The 13,802-nt window shown below is 36.9% G+C and overlaps 1 protein-coding gene across 1 annotated transcript; it reads left to right on the top strand.

Annotated features, from left to right (window-relative positions):
- Positions 1–2,044: 2,044 nt before the first annotated feature.
- On the top strand, positions 2,045–2,815 carry LOC134256030 (histone-lysine N-methyltransferase PRDM16-like). Its single transcript, XM_062738624.1, has one exon. The coding sequence runs from the start codon at positions 2,045–2,047 to the stop codon at positions 2,813–2,815; it is 771 nt and encodes a 256-aa protein (XP_062594608.1).
- The last annotated feature ends 10,987 nt before the right edge of the window (positions 2,816–13,802 follow it).

Raw genomic sequence — 13,802 nt, 5'->3', positions numbered from 1 at the left:
TTGCTTGGACGAGAATTCATTCTGAGGACAGATCATGGATCACTTGTGTGGCTACATAAGTTTAAAGAACCTGATGGACAGATCGCTCGTTGGCTTCAACAACTAGCTTCATATACGTTTCAAATTCAGAATAGGCCTGGAAAACGCCATGGAAACGCGGACGGATTAACTAGGATTAATACCCAGAATGGACAATGTAAACAGTGCAAAATGAATGTGACAGAGGAGCCAAGTGATACAAAATATTATCACATAGAGGACTTCCGAAAATTAGCTAACAGTGAAGATCAGAGTCTTGTAATTACGTGTGTGACATTAAAACACTATTTCCAGAAACGGATCAGGAAATGAATCTGTGCTATTTAAGTGATAATTCGCAACCTCACAGGACCTCGAAACGTATTCCAAATCGGCCTGTACAAGCTAAACCTAGGAAACAGCCTGAAACATCGTTGTGTTTAGACAATATTAGAGAACTTCAGTTGACGGATGACAATATATCACCATTTCTTAAGTGGAAAGAAGACCCGGATTTTCCAAAACCAGCAATAGAATCAGTGTCAAGTCTTGGTTTTGAGAGCAAATTTCTATATTCACGATGGGAATTACTGACTGTAAACCAAGGTGTTTTGTGTATTAAATGGATTGAGGATAGCACAGAACGCTTAAGAATCGTAGTGCCTCGGAAATTACGGGATGCTGTAATGTGGAATTTCCATGATGCTATGACAGCTGGACACTTAGGAGTAAGACGCACATATGAAAAACTTAACAGAAGCAATTATTACTGGCCTCATTTACGGAGATATGTTCAGGATTACATTTCTTCGTGTGATATTTGTGAGGAACGGAAAAATCCATACAGGAAGAAAAGGAGCTATATGAAAACTTATGTGAGTGGTGTTAAATTCGAAAGGGTTGGTGTGGATATAGCTGGACCGTTTCCGAAATCAGCAAATGGATTCGTATATATTTTAGTGCTTTCGGATTACTTTACGAAATTCATGGAGATATTTCCCCTCAGGAATATTGAAGCCGAAACAGTAGCTGAAACTATGTTTAGAGGATGGATTAAACGCTACGGATGCCCGCAAGAAATACACTCAGACCAAGGTGCCCAATTTGAGAGTCAGTTATTTCGGGAAATGTGCAAATTCCTGCAAATCAACAAAACACGCACCACGTCTTATCATCCGCAATCGGATGGAATGATTGAAAGACTAAACAGGACCATCAAAGATATCCTATCTAAGTATATTTCAGCGAATCAAACAGACTGGGATAAATTCATCGATGGTATTGTGTTTGCGTATAATAGCACTGTACATGAATCAACTGGACTAACACCGTACAGAATGGTATTCGGCGAGGAAATGACTCTTCCAGTAAATCTAATGACAGAAAATTTGGATAGTGACGAAGAGAGAATGTTCGGAAATACAGCGGAATATGTGCGTAATCTAGAGAAAAATCTGTGTGAACTGTATGACATTGTGAGAACTACAATTAATCAAAGTTCTGAGAGACAAAAACGAGCTTATGATCGGAATGTTCGTTCTATTAATTATGAAGTTGGAGATTTAGTTCGCCGGAGCCAGCCTAAAGTTGCTGTCGGATGTAAAACTAAATTAGCCCGAAGATGGACAGGACCTTGGATTGTTGTCAAAAGACTCAGTGATGTTTTATTCCAAATAAAACATTCAGAGAAATCAAAACCAGTAGTCGTCCATTCAGACAATATCAAACTGTATCGAGGTAATAAACAATACCCGTCAAAACAAAGCCCCGAATACACGCGTGACCAGCCGGAGAGAGCACCCGCTACGCATCGCCGCGCTCGATTCAGCAGAGCAAACGCTTTGAAGACGCCGCCAGTTCGTCCACCCGTCGCAGACGCCAGACTTCAGTCACCAGCCGCCAGCCAATCAGATTCCGAGTTGGAGAATGACACGCCCCAGATTCCCCCAACCCAGACAACCAGGCACGGGAGGATTATAAAAAGACCGCTTCGCTTCAGAGACAATCACTTGTAATTTTAATTAATATGCGTTGTGATACCTGTGGGAAAATATTTTCAAGAGCCAGCAACCTTAACTTACACGTGAAAGAACAACATGCATCTGATCTTGAGTGTTTAAAGTGTAACTTTTGCCAGAGGACATTTACCAGAATCTATAACTTACGGAGACACTACAGACTTGTATACAAACTAGATGGAACCACATTGAGTGAAGCCATGGATCGGAAACGATATTCGGTGAAAAGACAAAGTTACGAAGAGGCTCAGAAACCTGTGTACGTTTTGAGCGAACAGTACGAGAACATATCCTCCGACGAAGAATTTACCACAGAGAGTGACAGAGATGAACAGCCAAAACAGCAAAGTGAACTTGATTTCTTAGAAGACATGTCGTTGGATTCGGGTGATATACCATCAGACGACTTTGTGAGGGACTTGTTGGACGCCGGGAACCTGACTCGACCTGAGGAGGAGGACATAGACGATGAGGGACGTAGTGAAACTCCCGAGAGTCGCGTGAATTACGAGACCATGTCCGAGCGTGAAGAAAGTGACAATGAACACAACAATGTGACGCAAGTTAAATCAACGATTTGTTTAGTTCTTAATAAAGTGACCACTACCTTTCCTGATGGAAAAATTGAAGTTAGTAGGGATTCACAAATCTTATATTCCGAAGACATTAATCCGGAAAATGTTGACTTTAATTCCGTGGCCAGTGAAGTGTTCGAGGAAGTGCAAGAACATTTCCGAGAAGGGAAAACGCGTGTTATGAGAGGAGACTTTTCTATGTAAATGTGACTTTGTAAATATCAACTTGTGTATATTTTATTATTTATTTGTGTTTTATATGCTATTGATTGGGCAGCACTGATAATTATTTCTAAATACTTAATATATATTCTTTTGTACGGAACCAAAAGCTAAGAAGGGGGAAGTTGTAAAGTCGTGATTTAATATTGTATTATTTTAATTATCTGTAATTAGTCTTAATTGTTTCATTCAGTGCCCTATTTTAGATTATGTTTATTTATAGTACGGATACCCGTTGCTCCTTGTGAGCAGCGGCTGTGTAACTTATGTAACTGACCCAGTTAAGAGCGTTGCTCTTCGTGAGCAACCTACTTTATATATATACAGGGGACAGAAAGTTTCTGTGTAGAATAGAATAGTAGATGCATAGGAGAAGTATAATAGATAGAAATGGAGTTTATTTAATTTGGTCAGTGCTGTTCAAGGATATTTTATTTTGTGCATTCTGTTGGACTATTAAAATTTGAGATCATGTAAATAAATTGTAAAACGATAACCAGGTGTTTTCACTGAAGCAACATTTCATTGAGGAAGCATGGATTAATTATTAACTTAATTCCACTGGATTAAAATATTGTGTGCCGTTTACCGCTCGACGGCGCTACAAAACAACTGCCCTGTGTAAACATCTGGCATCGTAAATTTCTCTGTTCAATGAGACCACCTGTTGATAATGAAGTCTTCTACCGCATTTGCTAATTACATCTTTGTCTTATCCTCTAAACTGATTATCAAACAAAGATATATTAGCATCTTCATTCTAACTTACATAAGTTACTTATATGTATATAGTATATACATGTATCTATAAATATTTTTTTTTTTACAAATACATATGTTCATATTAAACATTAAATGTTTTCGATACTGAAAGGATAAAAACGTTCAAATATTTTTTTTTGCTTAAAAATATCAATTGATACTAATTTCAGGAAATATACCTTTAAGTAAGAGGTTACGGAAAACAGCAGTACCCAGCCTTTTCCAATGGGCAGATCCAACAAGCCCAGCTGTACTCGCTAGAGCCGACAGAGCTAGGACAAGGGGTGTCAAAAGAAAATTAATAGAAGATATTGCATCTACAAGTCAAAGTTCAGAAGAAGTATTTTTTGATGACATTAATATTGTAGAGGAAACTATCAGTGATTACAGCAGTACTCTTAATGAAAATATCTCGAGTCAACATGATGATCAGCAAACAATTCGTCAAAATGTAGGAACACAGACGCCAACATTTCCCCCAATGTGTATTGATAACTTTGAAAAGGATGATGCTGGTATTCATTTTTACACTGGTTTGGAAACAATCTCTAAATTTTATTTTGTATTAAGAACTTTAGGTCCTGCAGCATATTGTTTAAATTATGTCTATCACCAAGTCACAAATATCAGTGTCCCAGATCAATTTTTTCTTGTTCTCATCAAATTGAGGCGACACAGAACTAATTTTGAATTATCAAGATTATTCAGTATTTCAGAAAAAACTGTATCTAATATATTCTATACTTGGATTCTATTCATGTCCAAACAGTGGAGAGAAGTTGACATATGGCCACCTAAATCCCTTGTAAAATACTTTTGTCCCTCTGATTTTAAACTAAAGTTTCCTAAAACCCGAGTGCTAGTTGATGGAACGGAGTGCCCTATCAAGAAACCAAAACAACCGAAATCCCAGCAAGCTACATTCTCGACATATAAAAATAAGAACACAGTGAAAATTCTGGTTGGTGCAACCCCTGGCGGCTTAATTTCTTATGTATCTTCTGCATATGGTGGTTCTACAAGCGACAGACAAATAGTGGAACGTAGCAGTTTGTTGAATTTGTGTGATCCTGGTGACTCTATCATGGCTGATAAAGGATTCAATGTGCAAGACATGTTTGTTCATAAAAATATTCAGATAAATACACCTACGTTTTTTAAAAAAAAGAACTGAATGTCTTGTGCAACTGTAGTTCAAGACAGAAAAATTTCGAGCAAAAGGGTGCATATTGAGCGAATCATTGGTCTTGCTAAAACTTTTAAAATTTTAATTGAACCAATGAATAGCTCAGAGACAAAGCTGTCCTCCTATATAACTTTTGTCTGTTTTATGTTATGCAATTTTAAAACTTGTATTGCCCCATCATATGCATAGTAAATAAATTGTTTTCATTACATATATATAATATTGGGTTTTATATTTTGATGTTGGCTTTCTAACTTGGTGCATTAAAATGAACAACAAGAGGCCCAAGGGCCTTGAATCGCTCTTCTGATAAATTGTACAACCTATCACTAGTATTTGAAGCCTCTAACCCTAAGTATCCTAAGACCAAAGTTGCATCACCTGACAAAGTTTGATGATTCTTAGCCAATTAGGACTACTTCTTGGTCTACATTCTTGGAAAACCCAAAATGCCTCAACTGACACAGTTTGATTATTCTAAGCCAATAAATACCTAAAATACTTAAATATAGCCATAAAATGAAGAAAGTAGGTCACCTAGACCTAATTTTTGGTTGACATTCTCTGAAAACCCAAGATGCATCAACAGACATAGTTTGTTGATTCTAAGCCAGTAAGTAACAGAGATACTTAAATATAGCCAAAAAATGTCAAAAGTAGGTCACCATGACCTACATTTTAGTGGACATTTTTCAGAGTCCAAAGATGCATCTCTTGACTAAGTTTGATGATTGTAAGCCAATAAATACCTGAAATATTCAAAAGTAAGTCATTTTGACCTACTTTTTGGTCGACATTCTCCGAAAACCCAAGATGCATCAACTGACAAAATTTGATGATTCTAGGCCAATAAGTACCGGAGATACTTAAATATAGCCATAAGATATCAAAAGTAGGTCACAGTGACCTAATTTTTGGACGTCACTCTCCGAAAATTCAAGATGCATCAACTGACAAAGTTAGATGATTCTAACCCAATAAGTACAGGAGATACTTCAATATAGCCATAAAATGTTGAAAGCAGGTCACTGTGACCTAATTTTTGGTTGACATTCTCCGAAAACCCAAGATGCATCAACTGACAAAGTTTGATGATTCTAAGCCAATAAGTACCGGAGATACTTAAATATAGCCATAAAATGTCAAAAGTAGGTCACCATGACCTAATTTTTGGTCGTCACTCTTCGAAAACCCAAGATGCATCAACTCACAAAGTTTGATGATTCTAAGCCAATAAGTACTGGAGATACTTAAATATAGCCATAAATTGCAGAAAGTTGTTCACCGTGACCTAATTTTTGGTCGTCACTCTTCGAAAACCCAAGATGCATCAACTCACAAAGTTTGATGATTCTAAGCCAATAAGTACCGGAGATACTTCAATATAGCCATAAAATGTCAAAAGTAGGTCACCATGACCTAATTTTTGGACGCCACTCTCCGAAAATCCAAGATGCATCAACTGACAAAGTTTGATGATTTTAACCCAATAAGTACCGGAGATACTTCAATATAGCCATAAAATGTTGAAAGTAGGTCACTGGGACCTAATTTTTGGTCGAAATTCTCCGAAAACCCAAGATGCATCAACTCACAAAGTTTGATGATTCTAAGCCAATAAGTACCAGAGATACTTAAATATAGCCATAAAATGTCAAAAGTAGGTCACTGTGACATAATTTTTGGTCGTCACTCTTCGAAAACCCAAGCTGCATCAACTCACAAAGTTTGATGATTCTAAGCCAATAAGTACCGGAGATACTTAAATATAGCCATAAAATGTCGAAAGTAGGTCACCGTGACCTAATTTTTGGTCGTCACTCTTCGAAAACCCAAGATGCATCAACTCACAAAGTTTGATGATTCTAAGCCAATAAGTACCAGAGGTACTTAAATATAGCCATAAAATGTCAAAAGTAGGTCACCATGACCTAATTTTTAGTCGTCACTCTTCGAAAACCCAAGCTGCATCAACTCACAAAGTTTGATGATTCTAAGCCAATAAGTACCGGAGATACTTAAATATAGCCATAAAATGCCGAAAGTAGGTCACCGTGACCTACATTTTGGTTGACATTTTTTAGAGTCCCAAGATGCATCTCCTAACCAAGTTTGATGATTTTAGGTCTAAAGGGAATCACAATATGCCTTTTACACAATTTGAAAACATATGCCAGCAAAATTCTAAAAGTAGGTCACAGTGACCTACTTTTTTTAAATACGTTTTAAGGTCCCAAAATGCACTAACTTACAAGATTTGATGATTCTAACCCTTTCAGTGCCTGAAATAATGGGATAAAATGTTTTAAAAAGGTTAAGTCATAAAGTTCAAAAAGTAGGTCACGGTGACCTACTTTTAAGTTGACGTTGTTCGAGGACCCAAGATGCATCAACTGACTAAGTTTCATGATCATAGACCTTAAAGTGTCCAAAATATGCCTTCAAATCAATTTGAAAACAAATGCCCGCAAAATTTAAAAAGTAGGTCACAGTGACCTACTTTTGAGTTAACGTGATGTGAAGTCCTAAGATGCATCAACTTACAAGATTTGATGATCCTAGCCCTTATAGTAAGCAAAATATAAACATTTTTATTAATTGTAAATTTAGGTCAACTTTAAAGTGACCTTGAGACCACGCCCTTTGCCCCAGGGTCATGCCTTAAACAATTTTGAATCTTCAACATATCCTGATCCTTGTATGTAAGTTTGGTGAAAATCTGCCTGGCGGTTCTGGAGAAGAAGATTTTTTGGCAACTAGTACTTTTTGTTTTGTTTTCCTGATTATCTCCCCTTGTTTTAGGGTCCAAACCCTTATTTTAGTATAAATGGTAGCCCTTGGGCCAAGGACCCTCTGTGGCAAATTTGGTACTGATTGGCCAAAGGGTTCTTGAGTTATGGCCCATATTCTAAAAAGTTAACGCACACCGCACAAATGGCCATAGCATTAGCTCTTTGAGCCTTTGGCTCAGAAGAGCTAAAAATCGAATGCACCTTAATCTTTAAAATTTATTTTGAGCAATGACAATCTTCATAAGATCTGAAATAGCCAAATAAGGGTTTGTAAGGCTTACACATATTCCTGTGTCATACACTGTACGTCCAGTTATGTCTTGGAATTTTTTTATTGCAACTTTTTCAAACTTTTGTCCATGAAGAATTCGTGCAGAATAAGGTTTGCGCTGATTTGTAGCAAGTGTCTCTGCTAATTTTACTTTGTCTGTTCTATCCGTCATTTTGCAAATTCTGCCAAACACAGAAGAGTGCAGACGCTTGCATCTTTCTTCATGCCACATATTACATGCAGCCTGTTTTGCTGTATTTAAATTCAGAATTTGTGCCTCTTCTTCTGTAATCTGTGAAACATTTATTTTGTTTAAATATGCATAACTTCCTTGAAGAGTGAAGTAGTCATGGTCCACATCAATGCCCCTCATGTTTGCTGGAGGAAAAGTTTGAAATATAGGGGTCTTGCTTACTCCTGGATACGAAAGGCATACATTCTGGAAGTAAGACTTGTATCCTGGATTATTCCTATACGCGACAGGCCTAGGATCAAATCCATCTGCAAAATTACAAATTTCATCACATCCAGGCATGTCCAGGTTATTCGCTTTCAAAGGGGTTCCTCTATGTGGCCTCACTCTATGAAATGTTTGCAGCCTTTGTGTGCATGTTTGTTCTGTTTTCACAGATCCATGTGTTTTGAACGAAAGGCATGCAAACAGTGCTGTGCATATATGTTTACAGTGTGCTAGAGGTCCCATTCCTGCTGCACACTCGCACTGACATTCTGCAATATTGCCATCATTTTCCATTACAATATCTATCGTATAAACTACAGACTTCGACATCTCTGCCCTAATGGAACTCCTAACATACCGTAGGGCATTGTTTTCAGTGGTACGGATGTACTTGATAAATCCATCGTTGTACAAATTCTTTGCTTTGGATTCTAAATTTTTATTGAACTGTGCCAAGTATGTTGTAATATTATCCATATTGCACCCAGGAAAATTCTTGTCACTGTTCAGATCTTCATATTTTTGAGGATCAGGTAGGACCATCACATAATCTTGAGCAGTAAGGTCTGTCCTGGAGCAGTGAGCATTGCGTGTGTATGCCTCAAGCCTGTATATAAAAACAAATAAGCTGTTGAAAATGTATAACATTGATACATATAATGTGCCTATTTGACAATTTTTCTACAAAACAAAATTAAACATGTTAACCATTGTTTCTAAAATATATTCAAAGAGGCATATATTTGAAAAATTGCTAGAAAATCATAAAAAATAGCGTTTATCTTTAATGTATGCCCCGTAGAAAAATGCCTAGGAAATTCGGGCTATATCGTAAAACCAGCTAGTTAAGTTCTGCAATAAGCTTTGTCGCGTAAAATTATCACCTGAATTAAATAATTGTCTTTTCCAAATTACGTCTTCCTTACTTCATGCTGAATTTAATAATCACGTCAGTATTTAAGTAAAACACGAATCATTGCTATGAAAAACATTGTGTACGTACCTTTCTACAAGCTCTCTTTTTCGTCCCGATTTTTTTGCCCCAAATTTTTCGAGTTCCTTTCGTAATTCAGGAATAGTCATTGAACCAAAATTAGTTGCCATTGTTATCAATTTCCACCTAAGACAATATAAAACAAGTTCGCTTTCTTCAAGAATACTGATACTGATAACATGAAGAGATGCCATTATCAGCTGTTTTGTGTTGGACCGCATTTTCCTGTGGCGACCTCTCACGGCGCAAGATAAGATAACTCACTCCGGTTCCCCATTGGAACTTCAGGTGACGACGACTCGGATACCACCGACGCATTGGGTATATTGCACGATGATACAAATTAATGGAATATTTAATATTCTTGTCTTATATTTCGTGTAAGCATGTATTTAATTGAAATGAAATTCATACAATAGATGACTAATATGATTTTAGTAACAATAATGACCCATAAAAAAAATCGTATAAAAATTATATCGAAAAAGATGTTTAAAAAATAAGAGAAAAAAACCCAATTATTTTTAATGTAATATCATCTTGTGATTCATTTTCTTAATCAAATAATATTTTATGTATGTTATCAATTTTATGAATGAAATAAGAAAAATTTAATAAATATTTATCGTTTTTATTGATATACTGCTTAGGTTATTTAAAATTTAATTTGTAATTTCAACCTATTTTTCTTATATTTCCAGTTACTGATGCTTACGACATCGCAGTTTCGGCCTTGGTACTGGTTATTTTCGTCGCGGTGTCCTTGTGTCTGCGATATCTCTTGCAGACGGCCTTGGTACTGGTTATTTTCGTCGCGGTGTCCTTGTGTCTGCGATATCTCTTGCAGAGATGACGCAGGTACAGGGCCCGCAGGAGGGAGCCCCCCCCCCCCCCCGGAGTCCAACCCGATACCGATGACGGTGAGGAAGCGGCTGGCACTTTCACCGCCACGCACCCCCGCTCCGCCGCGCCCGGAGCCTCCACGTTAGCCAATTTTCTTGACACCTCGACCCTTCTTTGAGTCCAGAGCGTGCGATTGTAGTAGGCCTACTACAATGGAATCCACCATGACTGACGGCGCAGGCCACACCAACCCCCCCCCCCCCCTCCAACCGTCTCCTCCACACACCAGGAGTAAGGGACCTGTAAATTAAATAAGTGTATAGCATTGTTTTTATATTAAAGTCATCTCCGATCCCATTGATATCAATTTGAGGTTCATCAGGGCATACAAGTAATGATAAAAACATACAAGAAGAAAATCAAAATGGAAGTAGCAACTAACAAAAGATCGAAGATGATGATACAGATTATATATGAAATGATTTATTGTTTAAAATTTCCTTCAATTCAACATCAAAAAAAAAGATACACTAAAAGGAACATTTCTGCTGGTTATTTTTTGTTAAAGATGAATGCAAACTGAAATTTGCAATTTATACAGGTTTAAAGAGAGAGTGCAGAAATCAAGAAGTGATAAAAATCATTATAACTTTTTTATATTAAAGGTGTTGTAAGAATTGAGTGAATTATTGTGAAAGTGAGATTAAAAATTTTCAAGTGATGTACCCTGTACATAAAATTGATACTAAGGTGATATTGGGCAGATATTTTTTTTTAAAAAAAGGTCTCTTTGTAAAATAATTCAAAACATTAAAATTTAAAGTGAACATGGTTTGAATTTAAGGTGAATGTATGGTTAATGAACAATGAAAAGGTGATCATTAAAAATTTATGAATTGCAAAATGAAGAATCATGAAATCGATACAATTATTTTATTTATATTGGATATTCTTGTCACTTTTGAAGAAGATGTTTGTCCTGCATCGTCAGAGGCAGCCAATGAAAAAAAAATAGGCTCGTATTAAAATGTTAGATGTTAATATTAAATTCAGTATCATAGTTCGATGATGTGATCTTAACACTGAAGACTATTTTGCTTGGAATGTTTTTATTAGCCTTAACAAAATGTATCAGTGTGGGTTTTGTCATTTAATGTTTGACAAATATGATAGAATGGCAGTTCATGAGATATTACATGAAAAGGAAAATGTCAGGTATGTAATTAAATTACTTTTTTTATTGACATAGAAACTGAATCATAAATTAACCTGAGAAATTACATCCCCCCCCCAAAAAAGAAAAAAAAACACAGGAGAAGAGAGATAACTGCTTTATTGTAACGTCCGATTTGAAACTCGAGAGACATACGAAGAAATAAACAAAAATTCGAGTACTTATCTAAGTGTACTTAAAGTGTTTCACAAAAATAAATTGATTAAAGTATTTTAGAGCAAAATTAATAACAGATTTTAAAATACAACCCCCCTAAAAAAATTAATATGCAACGTTTTCGAATTTAAAACAAACCCCCCCCCCCCCAAAAAAAAAAAAAAACGGGTAAGGTAAAGAGAGGTAACTCTTTTCTGGTGAAAGTGCCTAAGAATTTCGTATTTATTTCGCTTGACTTTTGTGTATGTGTGTGAGTGAGTGTGTATTAATTTAATGTTAAACATTTTTGAATTTCAATGAATGGTATTTTATTTTCATGTCCACACGGAAATGAAATGAAAAAAAGGGTCGTGTACTAAACTAAATATATTTATCTAGTAAAAAAAATAAATGATGGAAAATTTACAATTGGACAAATGACGGGCTTTAACCCCCCCTTTGAGAATTAACCCCCCCCCCAAAAAAAAAGAAACTGAAACAAGTTGAGAGTTAACTTTGGTCTGATAAAGTCAGTAAGAGTTTCCTTATTATTTCTCATTTCTCTGGACTTTAATATTGCTTATTCAATTCATAATGTTTATTTATTTTATTGAGTGTCTTGTATTTATTAATACTGTAGATCTACCGTTCGAGAACAAGCCCTTTTTTATCAAATATATGACATGGACTGGGAGAAGGTATCGACACCGATGCATCATTCACGTAGAACTGTCAGTACATCTTCGACCGATTTCAACGACATTACAGATTCTTCGTTTCACGGAGATACTAGCCTTGTGGCAGACGATATTAAATCGATTTCTTTTGATTTCTCTGACATTGCCGATGCTAACTTTCGAGAAGTCGATAATTTACTAACAGATGATGATTTACGAGCTATGCATGATCTCATTAGAAATCAAGTCGGGGCAGGACAAGATGACTTTCACAATAAATTTATCAATGAAAGGTCATTGAAAAATATGAATGATGGCCTCGTCGTGAACTAAAGTGGAATTCTTGGTACCTGTTGTGGGTTGTAATAACCAGTCCATGAACTTCTTTAAGGTGTCTGGTCCTTGAAATAGGTGCTGACGGGGTCCCATGTGTTGACAATGAGGACAGGGTTGGTCTATGGGTAAGTGACCGCAATGTTGACAGACGCGGTGTGCCACACACAGATTAGGGATGTGAATGCCGGTTTCCTGAGTGCATTCGAAATCGAAATAGATGTAAAACTGTAATGTGTCGTTCCCCTTCTTCTTCTGGTGCTTCTGTTGTACGTAACACTGATGATCGGTATCGACGATTTTCTTACAGATCTTACACTGTTTCTGTCCTCCGCATTTGTGATGAGGGAATAATTTCTTAGGTATCCAGGACTGACACTTCTCGCATTGTTCCATTAAATTGCAGACAGTAGTGGTGGTCTTCTTACTATGGGGTCTTAAATGATTTTCGTAGCAGGTCCTGTTCTTAAACATTCCATGGCATTCCCGATATTTTATCTCGATCCCTTCATCGGGACATTTAGGGTGTTGTCCTAAACAATAGGTACAGCGATGAGAACAATTGGAGCGATGGTCTGTGACATTCCTGTACCCCACGTCGCAATGATCACAGTAATAGGGGTTCCCCGTTACTCCCGGCATGGATAGGATGGCATCGTAATGATGGTCATCTAACAATATGTTCAAACAAGTTCCATACCCCCAGCCTTTGAAGATGCGCTCTAAGGTGAGTTAAGTCGAAGTAGACTTGAACTAAAATATTTTCAGTCGATACTGAGGAGCTAACATCTGTTGTAATTTCGTCCACTCTGCATATCAACAAGCTTGAGTGATATCACACTCGGCCTTATCCCTGATGGCTATGGTTTCTCGTTTCTGGTCTAAGGATTGCCTATCTCCTAATCTCATGCGTTTCCATTGTTTTTCCCATTCGGGGTCTGGATGTTCGGGTTTTTGACTGTGTAATCGAGTGACGACGATGGCTCTAGCTAAACAAAATTTATCCCAAGGATTGACGATCCGAACGATGGCTCTTTTATTGTTCTTAAAAAGTCTCCTTATTCACTTGTAAATGTTTGGTTCTGTCTCCACCACTTCCCTCGGGATACTTGACCCGAAACATATCAAATTCCATGCCCCCGTCGCCTAGTTTGAAATCCTTTCTGGATTGTTGCACGGCTTCAATCTTGTCTAAAATGATGTCCTCGTTAAAATGTTTACATTGAGTAAACTCATACCAAATCCACCCCTACTAATGTTATTGTTATTTAAATTTACATCA

Source organism: Saccostrea cucullata, unplaced genomic scaffold, assembly GCF_032062105.1.
Source record: "Saccostrea cucullata isolate Sc308-1 unplaced genomic scaffold, CSIRO_AGI_Scuc_v1 ctg4423, whole genome shotgun sequence".
In the NCBI taxonomy this organism is placed as follows: Eukaryota; Metazoa; Mollusca; class Bivalvia; order Ostreida; family Ostreidae; genus Saccostrea; species Saccostrea cuccullata.
Note: the sequence above shows the minus strand (reverse complement) of the source record. Positions and strands in the feature narration are given on the sequence as shown.